Here is an 18,023-nt window from a genome sequence, read left to right on the forward strand (position 1 = left end):
TAGAAATTCATTGTAATGTATTATTTTAGCAATTTGGATCTTTTGAAATGTATTTTTTAACTTAAAGAGTTTTATATTAAGATATGGGAGCCCAGAGTTCTAGTCCTTGCTCAGCTACTACCTAGCTTTTTTGCTTTGGGAAAGTTACTTAAAGAAACTGAGCATTAATTTCTTCATCCCATGAAATGAGGAAGCTGGACTAGAGACGTTCTTAGTTCTCTTACAGTTGTTTGATTGCATTAATATTGGGCCAAAGTGGTATTAAGAATATGTTTAATTTTTAAATTGCTCCTATTTTATAATTCTATCCTTAATAAGTAATTAGAGCAACACAACTATTATCAATAATATATTAGTTAGAACTGAGCTATGTAAAGACATTTCTTTGAATTCAGCTGATGTGTCATGTAAATAATATGCTTTATTAGAATGTTTAGGTGATAAGTTTAGAACAGCTGTGAGAGGACATAAACTATCAGTCTGTAGACAAAACATCAGGTTGCAAGCTAGATGTCACCAAAATCAAGGCAGGAAAGGCTTTCCAGTGTTCTTCGATGATGAAGTCCAGGCCAGAGTTTCCCTAAGGCAGATAAGACAGAGGCAGATCTATCTTCAGGTATGAGGTGAGGAGGATACAGTTTAGTGTAAGGAGAACATATATATGTTCTAATGTATACTAATTTTTATGAGTGAGAGTTTACTTAACATCTGAATACGTTTTGTGCAAACTGTTCCAAGTTATACTTTAAAATGTGAATGGCCCAATTCTCCTCTTGTAGTTCTATGCAGGATTTCTCAACCTCGGCACCATTGACATTTTGGACCAAGTTATTCTTTGTCATTAGTCCTTTGCAGTGTAAGATGTCTACAGCATCTTTGGCCTTTACCCACTAGATGCCAATAGTATTCCCCCACCCACCCACCCACCTGGAGTTGTGACAGTCAAAAACATTGCAGATATTATCAAATGTCCCGTGGGGGCAAAAATCACCCTTGGTTGAGAACCACTGTTCCACAGTGTACCACCCTCTCCTCCAGGTCTCACTGTGGTTAGAGCAATGCTTGGGTGAAAGGCCAAGTACAAAGCCATATCTAGTTGCCTGTGTCAGTGGCTGTCAACAAGGACCCCTTTTTAAATGTGTCTGTGAAAGAAGTCCAACAAAGTATTGGCTTATAGAGTCTTAGGTACTTACTGTTGGGTCCCATGACTGTTGCCGAGGTTACACATGGCCTTCTCTCCTGGAAATTAAGCATTCCTTATATTCCATTTCCTTTATCCAGTCCCCATCCCCGACCCCACAACATAATCTGGGTGTTGATGAAGATTTATGTCAATTTATGTTCTAACATATAAGTTGGAGAATTGGGCAGAGTGTTTCCTAAATAAAATCTCTTATGGCTCAGTTCTATCCTGGGTCCTGAGTGCAACTGTCCTTGAATGTGTGAGTGATTGTGTGAGGAAAGTATTTGATTTAACAAATCGTGCATAACCCTACTGTTTGCACTTGCTAAAGTTAAGTGAAAGGGATTAATGTACTAAAAATAAGTTATGTGGTAATAAGGGGTAATATGTAATTGTTTGGGATGTCTTTTGCTGCAGCAATTTGGTCTATTAAGAAAAGTCATCAAAATTCTCTTAAGATTCAAAGTGATGACTTTGTAAATTTCTTGATTTAGCTTCTAAAATTGAGAAATTTATGTGTACTTTTTTTCCTGAGAGTTAGAGCTCCCAGAAATCTTGAATTTTACAAAACTTAATATTATTCTTTGTAAATACTGTGAAATTGGAGATGACTATGAGCTATCAGACCATTTCAAAAAGAACATTAGATGCTCTACTCTTATGAAATAACTTGTTTATTTAATAATTGAATATGTAATGCTGGTTTTTGTATTTGCTTTTGTTAATCAAGAGTTTTGGAGCACCTTCTGTGTGCAGAACACAGTGTTTAGGCATTTTTGAAGAGAAGCATAAAATTAGATTACCCAGGTTCCAGCGGTGTGCTGGTAAAGGGTTAACAGCCGCTCTCCAGGAAAAGTAAAACCAAAAAGCCCAGCTTTGTAGCATTTTCTGGTTTCCATCATGGCCAGTTTCAAGCTACCAGCATGATGGCACTGAACATGGATTGGAAGAGGGATAGGCACAGTTGGTTTCAACTAGCTGCTAAGCCACTTCCAGCACACCACTGCCAAGATTTGACCTAAGGACCTCATGTGTGGACCTTTAGAAGACCCACACATCAAAGAATTAAAGGAGTGTATAGGGCAGTTTATCTTCAAATATAAGTCAGAAGATTATAAAATGTGTACATAAATGTTGAAAGGTGCTGACCAGAGAAGGTAACAGCCAGTTAGTTTGGGTATTTGGAACACTTCCTGGGGATATTGAGCCTGTGTTTAAGGCACTGCAAGAATGATTTATCATCCTAAGCATAAGAAATGGGGTGAGCAAAAGCCTAGAGATAGATAAACTTTTCTCTTAGGGGATGAAAATAAATGAACTTGGATGAAGTAGAGGGTTCACTGCAGGGGGGGAGGGGCCAATAATTAAAACTTGTGGGAAAAAAATAGCTATTGGTTATGAATATTAGGCTAAGAAAAATGGCACAGATGCTTCCTGATCAGGACATGTTCATGGTTAAAAACATTTGAAAAATGTTATTAATCAGCTAAATGTAGCTGAGAGAGATTAGAGACAGAAAAACGAAGAACATGTTATGGTATTTTGTACTCAGAGTGATAAGTAGTATGACAGTCTAAATGTGAAGGGAATGCCAAGTTGGGTTTGTCAGATGATGGGAACAGAGAACAGGAAAGAAAAGTAAAAAATGATGAAAACAGTAACATGGTGGAGAGTCCTAAGAAAATTGGGGAAAGTGTCCATTTAGCAACAGGATGATCAGTTCCTTTCTAACTAATTTATTTCAGTGAGAATATCTATGAGATAAAGAGGCTAGGAAAAGGTTGGGGGGGTATAACAGAAAATAATTATTGGGTGGGGGGGGTCATCTTAATTGACATGATTTGATGAGGATCTAATCTTTTAGTGATTCTCGAGGAATCTTCAAAATCTAACCTCTTTTAGGATATGCCAAAGTTCAAGTTCAGTCATGCCCATTTTGAAATAGATTAAATGTGAAAGTGTGCAATTTAAAATTGATTTATATGTAACATATGGTTTCTTTCTTCATAGTATTTTACTCTCTTTATAATTTTCAACTATAGGTTATGGCATACAGCCTGTTTGGGGAAAGAAAATGAAATAATGGTATTTGGTGGGAGCAAAGATGATTTACTTTCCTTGGATACAGTAAGAAAATTTCCTATCTAAATATTTCCTCTGAGTAGTTTTGTTATTTAAAGTAAATGGCTATTTAACAAGATTGTTGATGTTCCCACATTGCAAAATATGGAAGAACATGAAATGTTATTCTGTGGTGTGACTAATCTTCAGAATGAGTGGCTTTTGTGAAGCATTTGAGGATATTTTGAGTCTACAAATCAAAATAGGCCTATTAACCTCATTAGCCAAGTTATTTTTATTTTTTTATTTTAAAAAATTTTTTAATGTTCATTTATTTTAGAGAGAGAGAGGAAGACAGAGTACAAGCAGGGGAGAGGCAGAGAGAAAGACACAGAATCTGAAGCAGGCTCCAGGCTCTGAGCTGTCAGCACAGAGCCCGACACTTATTTTTTTAATTAAAAAATTTTTTTTAATGTTAATTTATTTTTGAAGGAGGGAGAGATAGTGTGTGGATGGGGGAGGGTCAGAGAAAGAGAGAGAGAGAGAGAGAGAGGGAGACACAGAATCTGAAGCAGGGTCCAGGCTCTGAGCTGTCAGCACAGAGCCTGATGCAGGGCTCGAACCCATGAACTGTGAGATTGTGACCTGGGCTGAAGTTGGACGCTTAACAGACTGAGCCACCCATGCACCCCTTTGTTTTTAAAAAAATTTTTTTAATGTTAATTTATTTCTGAAGGAGAGAGAGAATCTCATTGGTCAAATTATTTTTTTTTTAATTTTTTTTTTCAACGTTTATTTATTTTTGGGACAGAGAGAGACAGAGCATGAACAGGGGAGGGGCAGAAAGAGAGGGAGACACAGAATCTGAAACAGGCTCCAGGGTCTGAGCCATCAGCCCAGAGCCTGACGCGGGGCTCGAACTCACGGACCGTGAGATCGTGACCTGGCTGAAGTCGGACGCTTAACCGACTGCGCCACCCAGGCGCCCCCTCATTGGTCAAATTATTAAGAAGACCTTTTAAAGGATGACTCTTCCCTTTCTCTTTGAGTCTCACCATAGTATGGATGTTTATAATTTTATCGAATTAAAAGATTTGTAAGGTATAGTTGATATTTTATAAGAATGGATATAATGTATATGTAAACTAAGTAGAGTAATAAGTACCCATGAAATTTACTACCTCCCTCGGTAACTAGAACATACATCAATGCTAGCTTCTCCCGTCAAGAGGAAACTAGTTTGAAATTTTTAAGTGTATTTTCTCTCTACTTTATGTGTCTTTTGCCACTGCTTCACTATTTTAATTTTAAGATTAAAGCATTGTCATTTTAAAATCTGATAAAACTAAGGCCAAAGAAATAAATGAATAGCATTTGGAGAGTGTTGTTCTTTCACTCCTAGCACCTCAGGAAGTTCAGGGCGAGGTGGCCATGCTCATACTGTGCTGTGTTGGGACAGGAGTTGGGCATTGGTTGCTCTGGTTTATATAGGACATTTGGGAATCGAGGGACTTGGAGCCATCAGGGAGAGTGTGCTCCGGCCAGAATCAGCCAAGTTGGTGCCAGCTCTCTGGTGGATATCTCTTCAGACTAGTTCTCTCTGGAGCTGCACCTGCCCAGTGGCAAACCCTGAAATGAGCTGGTTTCTCTCCAGGGGGGTTGGCTGAGTTTGCAGTTTTGGGGCCTCCAGTTTGAACGTTACGTATATTGGAAGTTTTAGAACTTTTTGGCTAAGAATTCAGTGCTTCAACAAAAGATCAAAACCACGACTTGGCATTTAATTAAAAAATAAACTTTGTGGTTTGTCTTCTTTTTCTTGGCACTAGAAATCGGTAGGATACAGAGTTTATCATTAAAACAGGAATTCTCATTAAAATCATCATAAATTATGGAATTCTAAAGACTTATTTGAAAGGATTAGGGACGTTTTCTGCCGACTCTTCCACATTACTTTCAGATGAAAGAATCATTATTCAAAAAATCTTCTGGATCTGAGATTTCCAGATGGGACCCTTTGCGAAAGAGAGACAAGAGAAAGAGATCTTAAAATAAGAGTCATTTGGAAGAGAAAAGTTCTGCTTAAAAAACAAAACTTGAAAACCACTACTTTTCTCATTTTGAACTCACTGTTCTAAGAGAAAAACATGTTTCTGAGTTTTAAATTTGCAGTTGTATAGGTTGTGGTTAGGTAGAAATTTGGTCGCTGAAAAAAGGTAGCAATGTACCCAAAGTTTGTGTGGATAGCAGGTGTTTATATGTATATGTATGGTGTGTGTGTGTGTGTGTGTGTGAGTGAGTAAATAGCTAGAGGGAGATTTTTTTTCTGCTTTACGTAATCTCTGTTACATTTACAAAAAGAAAATATTTAATTATTAATGCAATTTTATTATTTTGAACACCTTTATAATTCTTTTTTTTTATGTTGATTAGGGCCACTGTAATGATTTACTGATTTTTCAAACACAGCCCTATTCACTACTCAGGTAAGTATTTTAATTATATATACATATTTATAACGCTATTAATATAGGATAATTTCTTTCGTCTTCCTTTTTGGGAAGCATTATAATTTTTCAGGTAGATTAGGATTTGAACTTAATAAAATATTTACATCTTCCGAAAAGTATAGTCAAATTTGTAATAGTGAACCATACACCAATGTGATTTTTAAAAATTAAAATATGCAGTATAATCATTTTTATTTTGTGCATAAAATTGCATTTAGTTTATATAGAAGTATTAAACACACTGTATTTCCTTGATTTAAGTCTGAAGTTTTTCATATTTTAACTCTTAGGAAATCAGTGTGTCCAATAATAGACACACATACATATATATGTATTTACTTAAGTAGAATTTCTTTTTTAACACCAAATCTGTTATTAAGTTGATGGTGTGACGTGGTGTCTTAATTCACACACGCTTGCTTGCTTATTTATTTATTTATTTATTTATTTATTTATTTATTTAAATTTATTTTGAGAGAGAAAGAGAGTATGTGAGCTGTGGGAGGGGCAGAGAGAGAGGGAGAGAGAGAGAGAATCCACACTCAGAGCAGAGCCTGACTCGAGGTTTGAACCCGTGAACTGTGGTATCATGACCTGAGCCAAAATCAAGGGTTGAATCCTTAACTGACTGAGCCACCCAGGCACCCCTCGAATATTCTTGCTTTAAATTTTTTTTTAATGTTTGTATTTATTTTTGAGACAGAGAGAGACAGAACATGAGCAGGGTTGGGGCAGACACAGAATCCAAAGCAGGCTCCAGGCTCTGAGCTGTCAGCACAGAGCCTGACGCGGGGCTTGAACTCACAGACTGTGAGATCATGACCTGAGCTGAAGTCGGATGCTTAACCGACTGAGCCACCCAGGCGCCCCTATTCTTGCTTTAAAAGGAGTATATACGAGGGATAGTTGGAAGATTGGGGAAGAAGCCCCCGTCTCTGTCTGAGAGTCAGGAGGAAGGTTCTGAGCGAAGTAGAAGTGGCCCAGTGAACAAGTGCGGTATTTTATGCAGGAGGAATAACACGGGTGAAGGCACATGAGAGAGACATATGTGTTGTATGTCAAGGAGTAGGCTGTAACTTCCAGACGTTCTACAACTCGGACCACTTCAAAACCATTGGACCAGCTCAAACTGGACCATCCTAATATCTTTCATAACTGCTCCTTCTCTTATTTCAGTGGTTCCTTCTGTTACTGCACATTAGAATCTCATAGGGAACCTCAAAAAGTATTGATGCCTGTGTTCCATGCCCACATGTTATGATTTAATTGATCTGGGGTGTGGCCTGAACTTAGGAATTGTTGAAAGACCCCAGGATAATTCTAATGTGCAGGCAGAGTTTGGAAGTTGCTGATGTAATGATTATACTGCCTTGTATTGTTACTTACCTTTTACTGTGAACAGAACTACTTTCCCAAAGTAGATTGCAAGTTCCTTATATACAAGGATCAAAAAATACAGTATTGGAGTGCCTACCATGGGCAGGCACTGTGCTATAAAATGAAAAGTCATGATCTTTCCCTTGAATTGCTAATAATACAGAAGGCAGGGTTTCAACAACTATAAAAGAAAAATAATGTTGCTTTAAGAGTAACATATACGAAGTTAATGAGACTCGTGGAAGAGAAGGCCCTCTGTCCACGTGGTTAAGATGGTGAAGGTTAGGGGAGTCTTTGTGTAAGAGGGAGGGTTCGAGACAATTTGCTATGAACAAGCAGTGCATGGGGGTTAGTACAAGATATGCGAGTGCAGTATGTTCTGGAAACTGAATTCCTGAATATTCCTGAGACAAACATATGAGGTAGGGAGTTGGACAAGAAATCAGCAACCATATATCACCCAGAGCCTTGTGTTTCATGAAGATAAGTTTACATTATCTAGTAGATCAAGAAGCATTGACTAATTTGGAGCAGAGGAATGAGATGTTAATATTACAAATTAGATGTTATACATACAAAAATAGATGTTAATTGACTATGTCATCTGTAAGGTTTCCTATCAACAGTAGGCTATTAGCAATTAAATTTGGGGAGAGTCAAAAGTTATATGTGGACTTTCTACTGCATGGGACCTTGCTACCCCAACCCTCTCACTGTTGAAACTATATTTATTTATACGCTGAGGAGAAGAACCAGCTGTTGGAAACACAAGAAAATGGGGCACCTGGGTGGCTCAGTAGGTTTAACCTCTGACTCTTGACTTTGGCTCAGGTCATGATCTCAGAGTTGGTGAGTTCAAGCCCCGTACTGAGATTTGCGCTCACAGCACTGAGCCTGCTTGGGATTCCTACTCCCCCCTCTCTGCTCCTCCCTAGCTTGCTGTCTATCTCTCTCAAAATAAATAAAACTAAACTTAGAAAAAAAAAACACAAGAAAATGAAGGAAAAATTGGTGCAGCGGGGTCTCGAGGAGGTGGGTTTTAGTGAACAGGTAATTGAATTAGTCGTTGAGTAGAGCAAAAATACTTTTTAAATAATGAAGAAAGTAGGGATGTAGAGGCAGATGAATTTGTTGGCTGGGGGGGCAAAGCACTGAGAAAGCGTAGTTGGTAGCAAGGTAAGAAAGAGGAGAGGTGAGGACATGGACTTAGGAGTGGAGAAGATTTGAAATCACTGCTGCAGTGGCTTTGAGAAGATACCGACTGGGGCTGTATAACACAGCACTGCAGAACACTCGGGGCTCAGCTGAGACCTCGGAGAATTGAAGGGATGGGCCCTGTCTGCAGAAGCTGGTTTTCTCCAGCCCCACTGAGCAGGTGGCTGCTGCAGAAAGGAGCTGGCTGACTGAATTCTCCCATGGTTGGAGTTTAGCCAGGGTGATGTAACAGAGGGACAGCAGAGACGGGGATGAAAGTTTCTGGCAAGAGAATGAAGTGCAGATGGGCCGGGCTGGGAAGGAAAGGAAGCTGAGAACAGAGGGGACTTACTGTCTGGAGAACTGGGAAGAGCGAAGGGAGTGCGCATAGGAAAAGGATGTAAGGCTTCTGGTCCCTCCTAGAGGAGAATCTGGAAGTGGACGGTTTTAGAGGCAGAACTGTCCTGAGTGAGGTTATAAAGACTCAAAAGAGTTTTCCACACAAAGTTTTCAACAACAGGGGCAGGGGGAGGGTGCACCACCTGCAGGTGAAATGACAGCAGCCTGGAGCGACAACAAATACTTGAGTAGCTCCTGGACTGTGTTAACGGAGACACGGGAGAAGCGAGAAGCGGCACTCTTTTCTCAAGAAGGCTGCAGGCTATGCACTTTTCTTAGATTTCAGTTAAAGCAAGGGCAGGAAGTCAGAGGAAGCGGAGGTGTTTGCGGACACAGCTGGTGTTCTAAAAAGCACAGAGTTTGGAAGAGAAGATAAACAATGATGGGGAAGGTGGACCAGCATAGAAATGAGAGAAAGGCACAGCACAGACTGGATGGGCTTGTGTTTGGGGCTGGGACTGAGTGTGACTATCAGTCAGGCTTCTTGGTGTCACCCTTTGCCCCTAGCACAGTGCTTCTGCGAATGTGTACACACCCTTTCACACCCTTTTCATGCTGGGCTCATTTTGATGCATCAGAACTTGAATTAAAAACAAAAACCAAAAAACCCGTTGACTATAGCAGGAATTTAGTGGTATTCTTGCGTTGGGGTGTATTCACCACAACCAGTGGCCCACAGTGTAGCCAGAGCAATCTTTTTATTTTAAATTATTTAATAATAAAGGATTCCTTTTATTTTAAATTATTTTAAATTCTATTTAAATTTTAAATTTAAGTCAGAAGGCGTTTGGCACCTACTGCGTTGAGGCAGTGGAAACAAATAGGAATTTGCCGCAGAGGCTCCTCATCTCAAGATACTTGTCTGATCTAATGTATTTGTGGGATCATGCTCACCGTACATTTGGATACCTATATAGGTTTAAGATGAAATACCACTGGTGCTTATTCTGATAAAAAAATAAGATGTATTTACCAAGAAAACTCACACAGTATGAAAGGTATATGGTAAAAAAAAAAAAAATCACCTTTGAGCCATCGTCCACAATGATCTTTGTCAAGAGTTTGCTGTTTATCCTTCCACACTTTAAAATGAAAACTGTTGTGGTTTTAACCATGCTAAGAGGCCACTGGAACCTTGAGAGCAGTATACATATGCATGTGTATGCTCACGTGTGCATGTGTGTCTAAAGGGTCAAAGTATGCATCCTGTTTATAATCTGCTTTTGAGACTCGTACTGTGGGTATCTGTCATGTAAACATATAATCATTCAGTGATTTATAGACCTATATTTGTGTTCATAATGGCTGTCCAGTGTTCTGTTTCATAGAAGTCCAATTTCTTTACTAGTGTATTGATATTTATTTAGGATATCTCAATTGGGGGCTATTATTAGAAATTTTGTGTTGTCATATTCCTGTATATGCTTTTGGAAAACTTGCATGTCTCCTCAGGAGAAACTCCTAGAAGGGCTGTTGGTGGATCAAGGCACGTGCACATTTTATACTGTGATGATCACGCAGTGGCTCCCACTGCCTTAGGCAAACCGCACATTCCTTACTGTGGTGTTCAGGGCCTCCACCTGTCTCTCTACCTCATTTCCCGCCATGTCCCGCTCTCGCCATTCTCTAGCTATATTTGAACCACTCAGTTCCAGTTTCTGGAATAAATCTTATATCTCATTTCTAGGGCTTTGCAGGTGTGTGTCCTCTATCATGAATAATTTGTTGAGACTCTCAAGGTCTCGGCTTGGACATCCCATCTGGAAGGTTTCCCTGGCTTGCTGTGGTTGTCTTCGCTATTCTCCCTGTCTCGTTCCCCTAGAACCCTGTACCTGTCAAGGCCATTTCATGTTATCCCAGTCTCAACATTGTTTATCCTCACTAAACTGTAATCTGCCTGAAAGCCAAAATAGGGTTTTTCTCAGTATTGGATTTCCTGCTCCTAAATAAGCTCCTAAATAGTGCACACAAATAAATATTTGTTGAATCAGTGAATGAATAGCAATGACAGAGTCCATCTCCTCATCTGACTTGTCCCTTCTCCCTGGTGGAAGGGACACAGGAGCTATTGTGTTAACATAGCCGCAGAGTTAAACTTACATCAAGTGTAAGATTTGTGTCATTCACCTGCACATCTCCCATGTCTGTGTACAGCATTTTCACTCTCCTTGCTTAGAGTTTTCACAGAGAGAAAAGTCTTCCTGAAAGTATGGAAGATATAAATATCTAAATCCTTGTAAAAATGACAACTGAGGTTAAGTACAGCAGAATCAAGTGAATTTATTTTTAAAACTTTTAAAAAAGATTTGCTTCCCTGTTTGATTTAAAGCTTATCAGTTGAAATAGATGCTTTTTTGATAGCTCATCAAGTTTCTTTCGGTTTTAAAATGCAACACCTTCTTCAAAGTAGCTTAAGATAAAAAGGGAGTTGGAATCCTTCCAAATAGGAAGGATTCTACGAGGTAGTGGAATCAGAGGGGAAAAATGACCACCCAGACTCCCAGGACAGGAGAACCTCAGGTGGGCTCTCATTGGCTCTTTCTGCATTGCTGTTCCATTCCTCTCTTCAGACCTGCTTTCTCGGGGTCAGTGTCAGTCACTAAGTCACATGTGCCAGTGAAGTGAGTTACAGTGGGGGTGGGGGTGGGGGTGGGGGGACCAGGTCACTTGGCGTCAAAATGGATGTTAGATGCTTCATCTTGGGGCAATGGAAGAAAAAGACAGTTCTCAGAGAAGAGTAAGTGGTTATTGGACTAGGAGGATAAATGAAAAATGATCTGCTACAGACTAACATGCTTTGAAATTAAATCTGAATCTTTTCTGTTTAAATAACATTATGCATGGTGCATAGTAAGTTGAAATTTCTGTTTCCATGGTCTTTTGGTCAGATTGGCCTTGAGGCTATAAAAATATACAATTATTGTGGTGCTCTGGAAAGAACATGTATCCTATCATGTTCCAAACAATACAGAGGAAATATGTTATCATGTAACAATTTTATAATAATTTTTAAAGAATACTTACCTATAAATATTTTATAAGTTCAGATTCAAAAACTAATAATTCTGTAATATTTTATTTACAGGTCATGCCTAGACTGCATTGGTAAAAATGCTATAGTTTTAGAAAGTCAGATATCTTTATTACCTCCTAAACTTCTGCAACAAGTGCTCAAAAAAATAACATTCTGGACTGCAGCTAATCACCGAGAAGAACAAAGAATCCAAAAAGAAGAAACTGAAAATAAGTATCAGTGGATCAGTAGCAATTAAGTTGTCATATACTCTCTATATTTAATATGTGTACACATTTTAATCAGACTGTATATTTACACCCCCCCCCCCAAATTGGAGGATTTAGAAGATAAAATTTGAAACAAAAATGCTATGTCCTGGTGATTATAGGCCATGGAATATATGGGAATAAGATGTTAATGGAAGATTATATTTTATATTTGTAAACTAATTTCCTAATTAGCTGCAGGAAGAAATATACTTTCTGAAAGTACGTACAATTGTAAGAGATTTTAACTCACTGTGCACTCTTTACTGAAAAGTTTATATGAGTTTGAGGAGAATGAGAAATTAGCCCAAGGACTTAAGAAATCCCCCAACATAATAATAGATAAAAATACTATACATCAACTTTCAGAAAGAATGGATTTTCTCAAGCCACTTAAACATTATCTAAAGTTTCTCATTAAGTAACCCAGTAATTTAAAAACTTCTCCTTCAATAACTGATGCAGCTGGGCAAAATGATAAAATAGGCAAGCGCCGATATGGATTAAATAGTGAACTCCTACCCTTTAGCCCTTACCTAGTAAAGTCTTATTGAGCTTCATTGTAACTTGTCCCCACCTTTATTTGAATAGCAGAATAAATGCCTTCAGTTGTCTTTCATTACCCCTAAGTTACTAGCTAATCCAACTTTATAAAGACCATGTTTTAAAGTGGCTAAAGTGGAGATTAACTTATCATACAGACTTTGAAATATGGGGAAACAGTAGATATATTAGCTTTTGAGACCCATCAAAATATATTTTTGCCCTGGAAGAATGCTTCTAAAGTAGTTTCTGCAAGTAATGAAATGGGATGGTAACTTAGTAATTTGCCTTTATAGAAACCCTGCTATTTGGCCCATGGGGAAATATGTTGTCTTCCTATTTATTTTCAGTATTACCTGCCTATACAGAAATAGCATCCTATATTTATATTCCTTTAGCCAGTACTTTTGCCATAATTAAGAAGTTACTCATCACAGTTATACGCTTTCATTGAATTACTAATAACAATGAATTATTAAGAAGCTCAGTATATAAAATTATTCTCCCTAACACCACCATTCAAGTTATCTCTAAAATTTAAAATACTAGAGAGAATATATTTCTATATTGAAATATATATGTAATTTATAATGATAATTATAGTAGTTTGTAGTATCTCATTAAATTTTAGATATATTTTATATATATGTACCATATTTTGGATGTGTAAAGGCTTCTATTTATGTATTGAAATACTTTGTGCTTACATTTTATTATACAAACTCTATATATATACTATTTTCCTAGTTTTGTTAGTGTAAACCAGTCATTAGAGTCGATTGTGCAAACAAGATTTCAGTATAAGTTTTCTTTTTCTTTTCTTTTTCTTTTTTTACTATTTTTAGGCTGAAAACAGATTTAGAAAAAGGATCTCACAGGCAATATACATCCTAGAAGTAATTATTACCATGAACTTCTGTTATCAGCATTTTTTAAGGGGAAAAATATGAAAACCTATTGGATAGGGATACATGACATTGAATTGAATGAACATCTTTTAAAGTGTAGATTATGGGAATTTAAATTCTAGATTAGGCAGACACCTCTCTAGCCTCTTAGAAAAACACTTCTGGTTTTAAATGGTTTACTTGGAATGTTAAAAGTTGGATTCGCCCCCTCGAAACACACTGGTGTTTAGGCTTCAAGAGAAATCTGTTGCCTGTAGCACACAAAACCTGTGCTGCTCTTTTTTGACTAAATATACTGTGCTGCTTCAATAGTAGGAGTGGCAGGAAATTCTGATCCTTACCTGCAGGTTCCACAAGTTGACTTCAACCAGGTTTTACTTCTCTTCTGTTAGGAGCTGTAGAAATTCTGGGAGCCTGCAAAGCTCGTTTCAAAACCTCAAAGCCAAGCATTATTAATCCTTCACTTCTCACTAGCTGATGGTTTCCTATCAACTCTTGTGCTGCTGACCTCCATGGTGTAGAGGAGCCAAAGACACTGACAGCCTCAGAACTTTCTCTCGGAACTCCCCTTGTGGGCTCTCTGTTCGGAAAACAATTCTACAGGGGTTGATAGTTTTTTTTCAGGTGGTTCACAAAATAGGTTTCCAATCTCGTCCTCAAGGAAAAAGGATTTCTGGCCATCTTTATTTTGTCTTTCAGGATATTTTTCCAGTTGTCAGGAAGGATTCTTTTGAGTATTAATCATCTTTAGTGTGATACAGTAAATAGCCCATCTAAGTTAGTGTACATTTTTTTTCCCAAATAGTGTCTTTGCACACATACCCTTAAAAAACGATTAGCCTTTGGATAAAAGCTTAAAAGTATTCTTTATAACTTTTTACTTTCAGTCCAGGATGAAGTGGTGCTTTCACTAATACCTTATTTATATTGTATGTGTATGTGAGAGAGAAATAATATAAACTCACGAATTTTTGGGGTAGTACGTACTGTCTGACAAAAAAAAATTGACTTCAGAAAATTTCAAAAGAAAAGAAGCAATTTTAAGAAACATAATGCTCCCTGTCCACCTTGTGTATGTGTGTGCGCACACATGCATATGCGCACACCTGTTTTTTCATTGTATTAATGTGATTCTACTGGAATTTCTGGTTTGATGAGGTTACCATACAGTCCAGCATCTGGGTACAGCAAGATCATTCTTTATCACCCTGTTACAGACTGAATGTGTTTCCCCCAAATTCATATATTGAAACCCTGCTCCTCAATCAATGTAGTAGTATTTGGAGGTGGAGTCTTTGGAGGTAATTAGGTTTAGATGAGGTCATGAGGGTGATGACCCCATGATGGGATTGTTGTCCTTATAAAGGGCAGAAATCAGAGCTCACTCTTCTCCTGCCATGTCAGGATGCAAGCCCATGAAAAGGGCTCCCACCTAGGGTCGAATCTGCCAGCACCTTGATCTTGGACTTCCCAGCCTCTAGAACTGTGAGAAATAAATGTCTGTTGTTCACACCATCTGGTCTGTGGTATTTTGTTGTATCAGCCAAGCTAAGATGCACCTGCGGTCCAAAACTTACATTAGGGTTCATTCACTCTTGGTGGTATACATCCTACAGGTTTAGACAGAAGTATAACAACATGTATCTACCTTTATAGTAGCATATAAAATAGTTTCACTGCCCTAAAAATCCTCTGTGCTCTGCCCATTCATTTCTCCCTCCCCACTAACCCCTGCAACCACTGATCTTTTTGTTTTCTCCATAGTTTTGCCTTTTCCATATGTTATATAGTTAGAAACCCATAGTATGTAGCCTTTTCAGGTTGGTGTATTTCCGTAGTAACAAGCATTTAAATGTCCTCTGTATGCTTTCATGTTTGAAAAGATTGCTCATGTCTTTGCACCACTGAATAATAATATTCCATTGTTTGGATTGAACCAGAGAAATTTTTTAGGATCTTCTGCATAGACAATCATGTCATCTATGATCAAAGTTTTGTTTCTTCCCGGGAACCCTCTTGCACTGTTGGTGGGAATGCAAATTGGTGCAGCCGCTCTGGAAAGCAGTGTGGAGGTTCCTCAGAAAATTAAAAATAGACCTACCCTATGACCCAGCAATAGCACTGCTAGGAATTTATCCAAGGGATACAGGAGCACTGATGCATAGGGCCACTTGTACCCCAATGTTCATAGCAGCACTCTCAACAATAGCCAAATTATGGAAAGAGCCTAAATGTCCATCAACTGATGAATGGATAAAGAAATTGTGGTTTATATACACAATGGAATATTACGTGGCAATGAGAAAAAATGAAATATGGCCTTTTGTAGCAACGTGGATGGAACTGGAGAGTGTGATGCTAAGTGAAATAAGCCATACAGAGAAAGACAGATACCATATGGTTTCACTCTTATGTGGATCCTGAGAAACTTAACAGGAACCCATGGGGGAGGGGAAGGGGGAAAAAAAAAAAAGAGGTTAGAATGGGAGAGAGCCAAAGCATAAGAGACTTAAAAACTGAGAACAAACTGAGGGTTGATGGGGGGTGGGAGGGAGGAGAGGGTGGGTGATGGGTATTGAGGAGGGCATCTTTTGGGATGAGCACTGGGTGTTGTATGGAAACCAATTTGTCAATAAATTTCAGAAAAAAAAAAAAGTTTTGTTTCTTCCTTCTTAACATTTTATTTCCTTTCCTTACTGCATTGGTGATGACTTCCAGTACGATGTTGAAAAGTAGTTGTGAGAGGGGACATCCCTGCCTCATTCTTGATCTTAGTGGGAAAGCTTTGAGTTTCTCATAGCACTAAGTATGATGTGAACTGTAGGTTTTTGTAGATGTTCTTTATTGAGTTGGAGTTTCTTAGTTTGCTGAGTTTTTATCCTGAATAGGTGTTAAATAATTTTTCTGCTTCTACTGATATGTTCATTTGGTTTTTCTTTAGCCTGTTGATGGTGGATTCCATTAGTTGATTTTTGAGTGTTGAACCAGCCTTGAATACTGGGGCTAAGTCTCACTTGGTCATGGTGTATCTCTCTTGGTCATGGTGTATAATACTTTATTTTTTTTTTTTTTTGGATTTGATTTACTAATATTTTGGTGAGGATTTTTGCATCTGTGTTCATGAACAATATTGGTCTGTCATTTTCTTTTCTTGTGATGTCTTTGTCTGGTTTTGGTATTAGGATAATGCTGGCCTCAGAATGAGTGAGGAAGTATTCTTTGCTCTATCTTATGAAAGAGATTATGGAATATTGATATTTCTTTAAATGTTTGTTAGAATTTACCAGTAAACCCATCTGAGCCTGTTGTTTTCTGTTTGGGTAGGTTATTTATTATTGATCCAACTTCTTTAAAATTTTTTAGAGAGACAGAAACAGCATGAGCAGGGAGGGCCAGGGAGAGAGAAAGAGACACAGAATCTGAAGCAGGCTCCAGGCTCTGAGCTGTCAGCACAGATACCTCCCGAACCCATGCAAGATCATGACCTGAGTCAAAGTCCGCCGCTTAACAGACTGAGCCACCCAGGCACCGCTGGTTTTATTTCTTTAATAGATATAGGCTTATTCAGAATGTCTGCTTTTTTCTTACGTGAGTTTTGGCAGATTGTGTCTTTCAAGGAATTGGTCCATTTCATCTGGGTTATCAAACATATGAGCAGAGTTGTTCATAAGATCTCTTTATTATTCCTTTAATGTTCATGGGATCTGTAGTGTTGTCCCCTGTTTCACTTCTGATATTTGTAACTTACATCTTCTCTGTTTTTTTCCTTACAGAGCCTGGCTTAGAGGCTTACTGATGTTATTGATCTTTTCAAAGAACCAGCTTTTAGTTTTCTCTATTTCTTGTTTTCAATTTCATTGATACAGCTTTAAATTTTTTTTTCTTCCATTTGGGTTTAACTTGCTCTTCTTTTTCTGGTTTCCTAAGATGAAAACTAGGAGGGTTGATGTTACCTCTTTATTCTTGTCAAATATTGTATACGCATTCAATGCTATAAGTGTCCCCCCTAAGCACTGCTTTCACCCACCCCAGAAATTCTGATAAATTGTAAACATAGTGGCAGTCACTAGGGAAGGAGTTTCAGGCTATGAAAATCTGAGTGAGGAAAGCCTGTGTTAATTGTTCAAAGTATCCCTTCCAAGCAGTGGTAGCAGCGTGAAGATGGGGAAGAGACAGGATAATAAAGCACACTCCTCTCACCAAACACATGCAAGTGGCACCATTACATTAGGGATTTAAGATGCATTCAGGTACAACCCTATTTTACAGGTGACTAAATTTAGATTGCAGTAATTCTTTTCTTGACCTAATTGAAATGTATCAAAATGTAACAAAGCAGTATCTGTGTGTGTGAACAGAATTTGCCATCCTCCCTTAAGGACTGGGCGATGATGGTTTCTGAACTACTTTTTGAGCACAATTTTCCAGACTGGGCTTGGAAAGTAAGATCTCTGCCGAAGCAGAAGAGCTCAGCGAGCAGAGGTGCCTGGAACCGCTGTGCGGGCACCGTCGGGGTGGCACGAAGTCGGGAGCCCCACGCGCACCCGCGGGGCACTGACTCTCTTTTGA

At 38.4% G+C, this 18,023-nt stretch overlaps 1 protein-coding gene across 1 annotated transcript in view; it reads left to right on the forward strand.

Annotated features, from left to right (window-relative positions):
* The window catches only part of KLHDC1 (kelch domain containing 1), a 60,788-nt gene extending 45,819 nt beyond the window's left edge, over nucleotides 1-14,969 (forward strand). The window contains exons 11-13 of the mRNA XM_043556088.1: nucleotides 3,226-3,310; nucleotides 5,675-5,727; nucleotides 11,807-14,969. Of these exons, the coding sequence (XP_043412023.1) occupies nucleotides 3,226-3,310; nucleotides 5,675-5,727; nucleotides 11,807-11,993 (325 nt within the window). The 3' untranslated portion in view covers nucleotides 11,994-14,969. The remainder of the gene's footprint in view (nucleotides 1-3,225; nucleotides 3,311-5,674; nucleotides 5,728-11,806) is intronic.
* Nucleotides 14,970-18,023: the final 3,054 nt, after the last annotated feature.

This window comes from Prionailurus bengalensis, chromosome B3 (assembly GCF_016509475.1).
Source record: "Prionailurus bengalensis isolate Pbe53 chromosome B3, Fcat_Pben_1.1_paternal_pri, whole genome shotgun sequence".
NCBI lineage: Eukaryota > Metazoa > Chordata > Mammalia > Carnivora > Felidae > Prionailurus > Prionailurus bengalensis.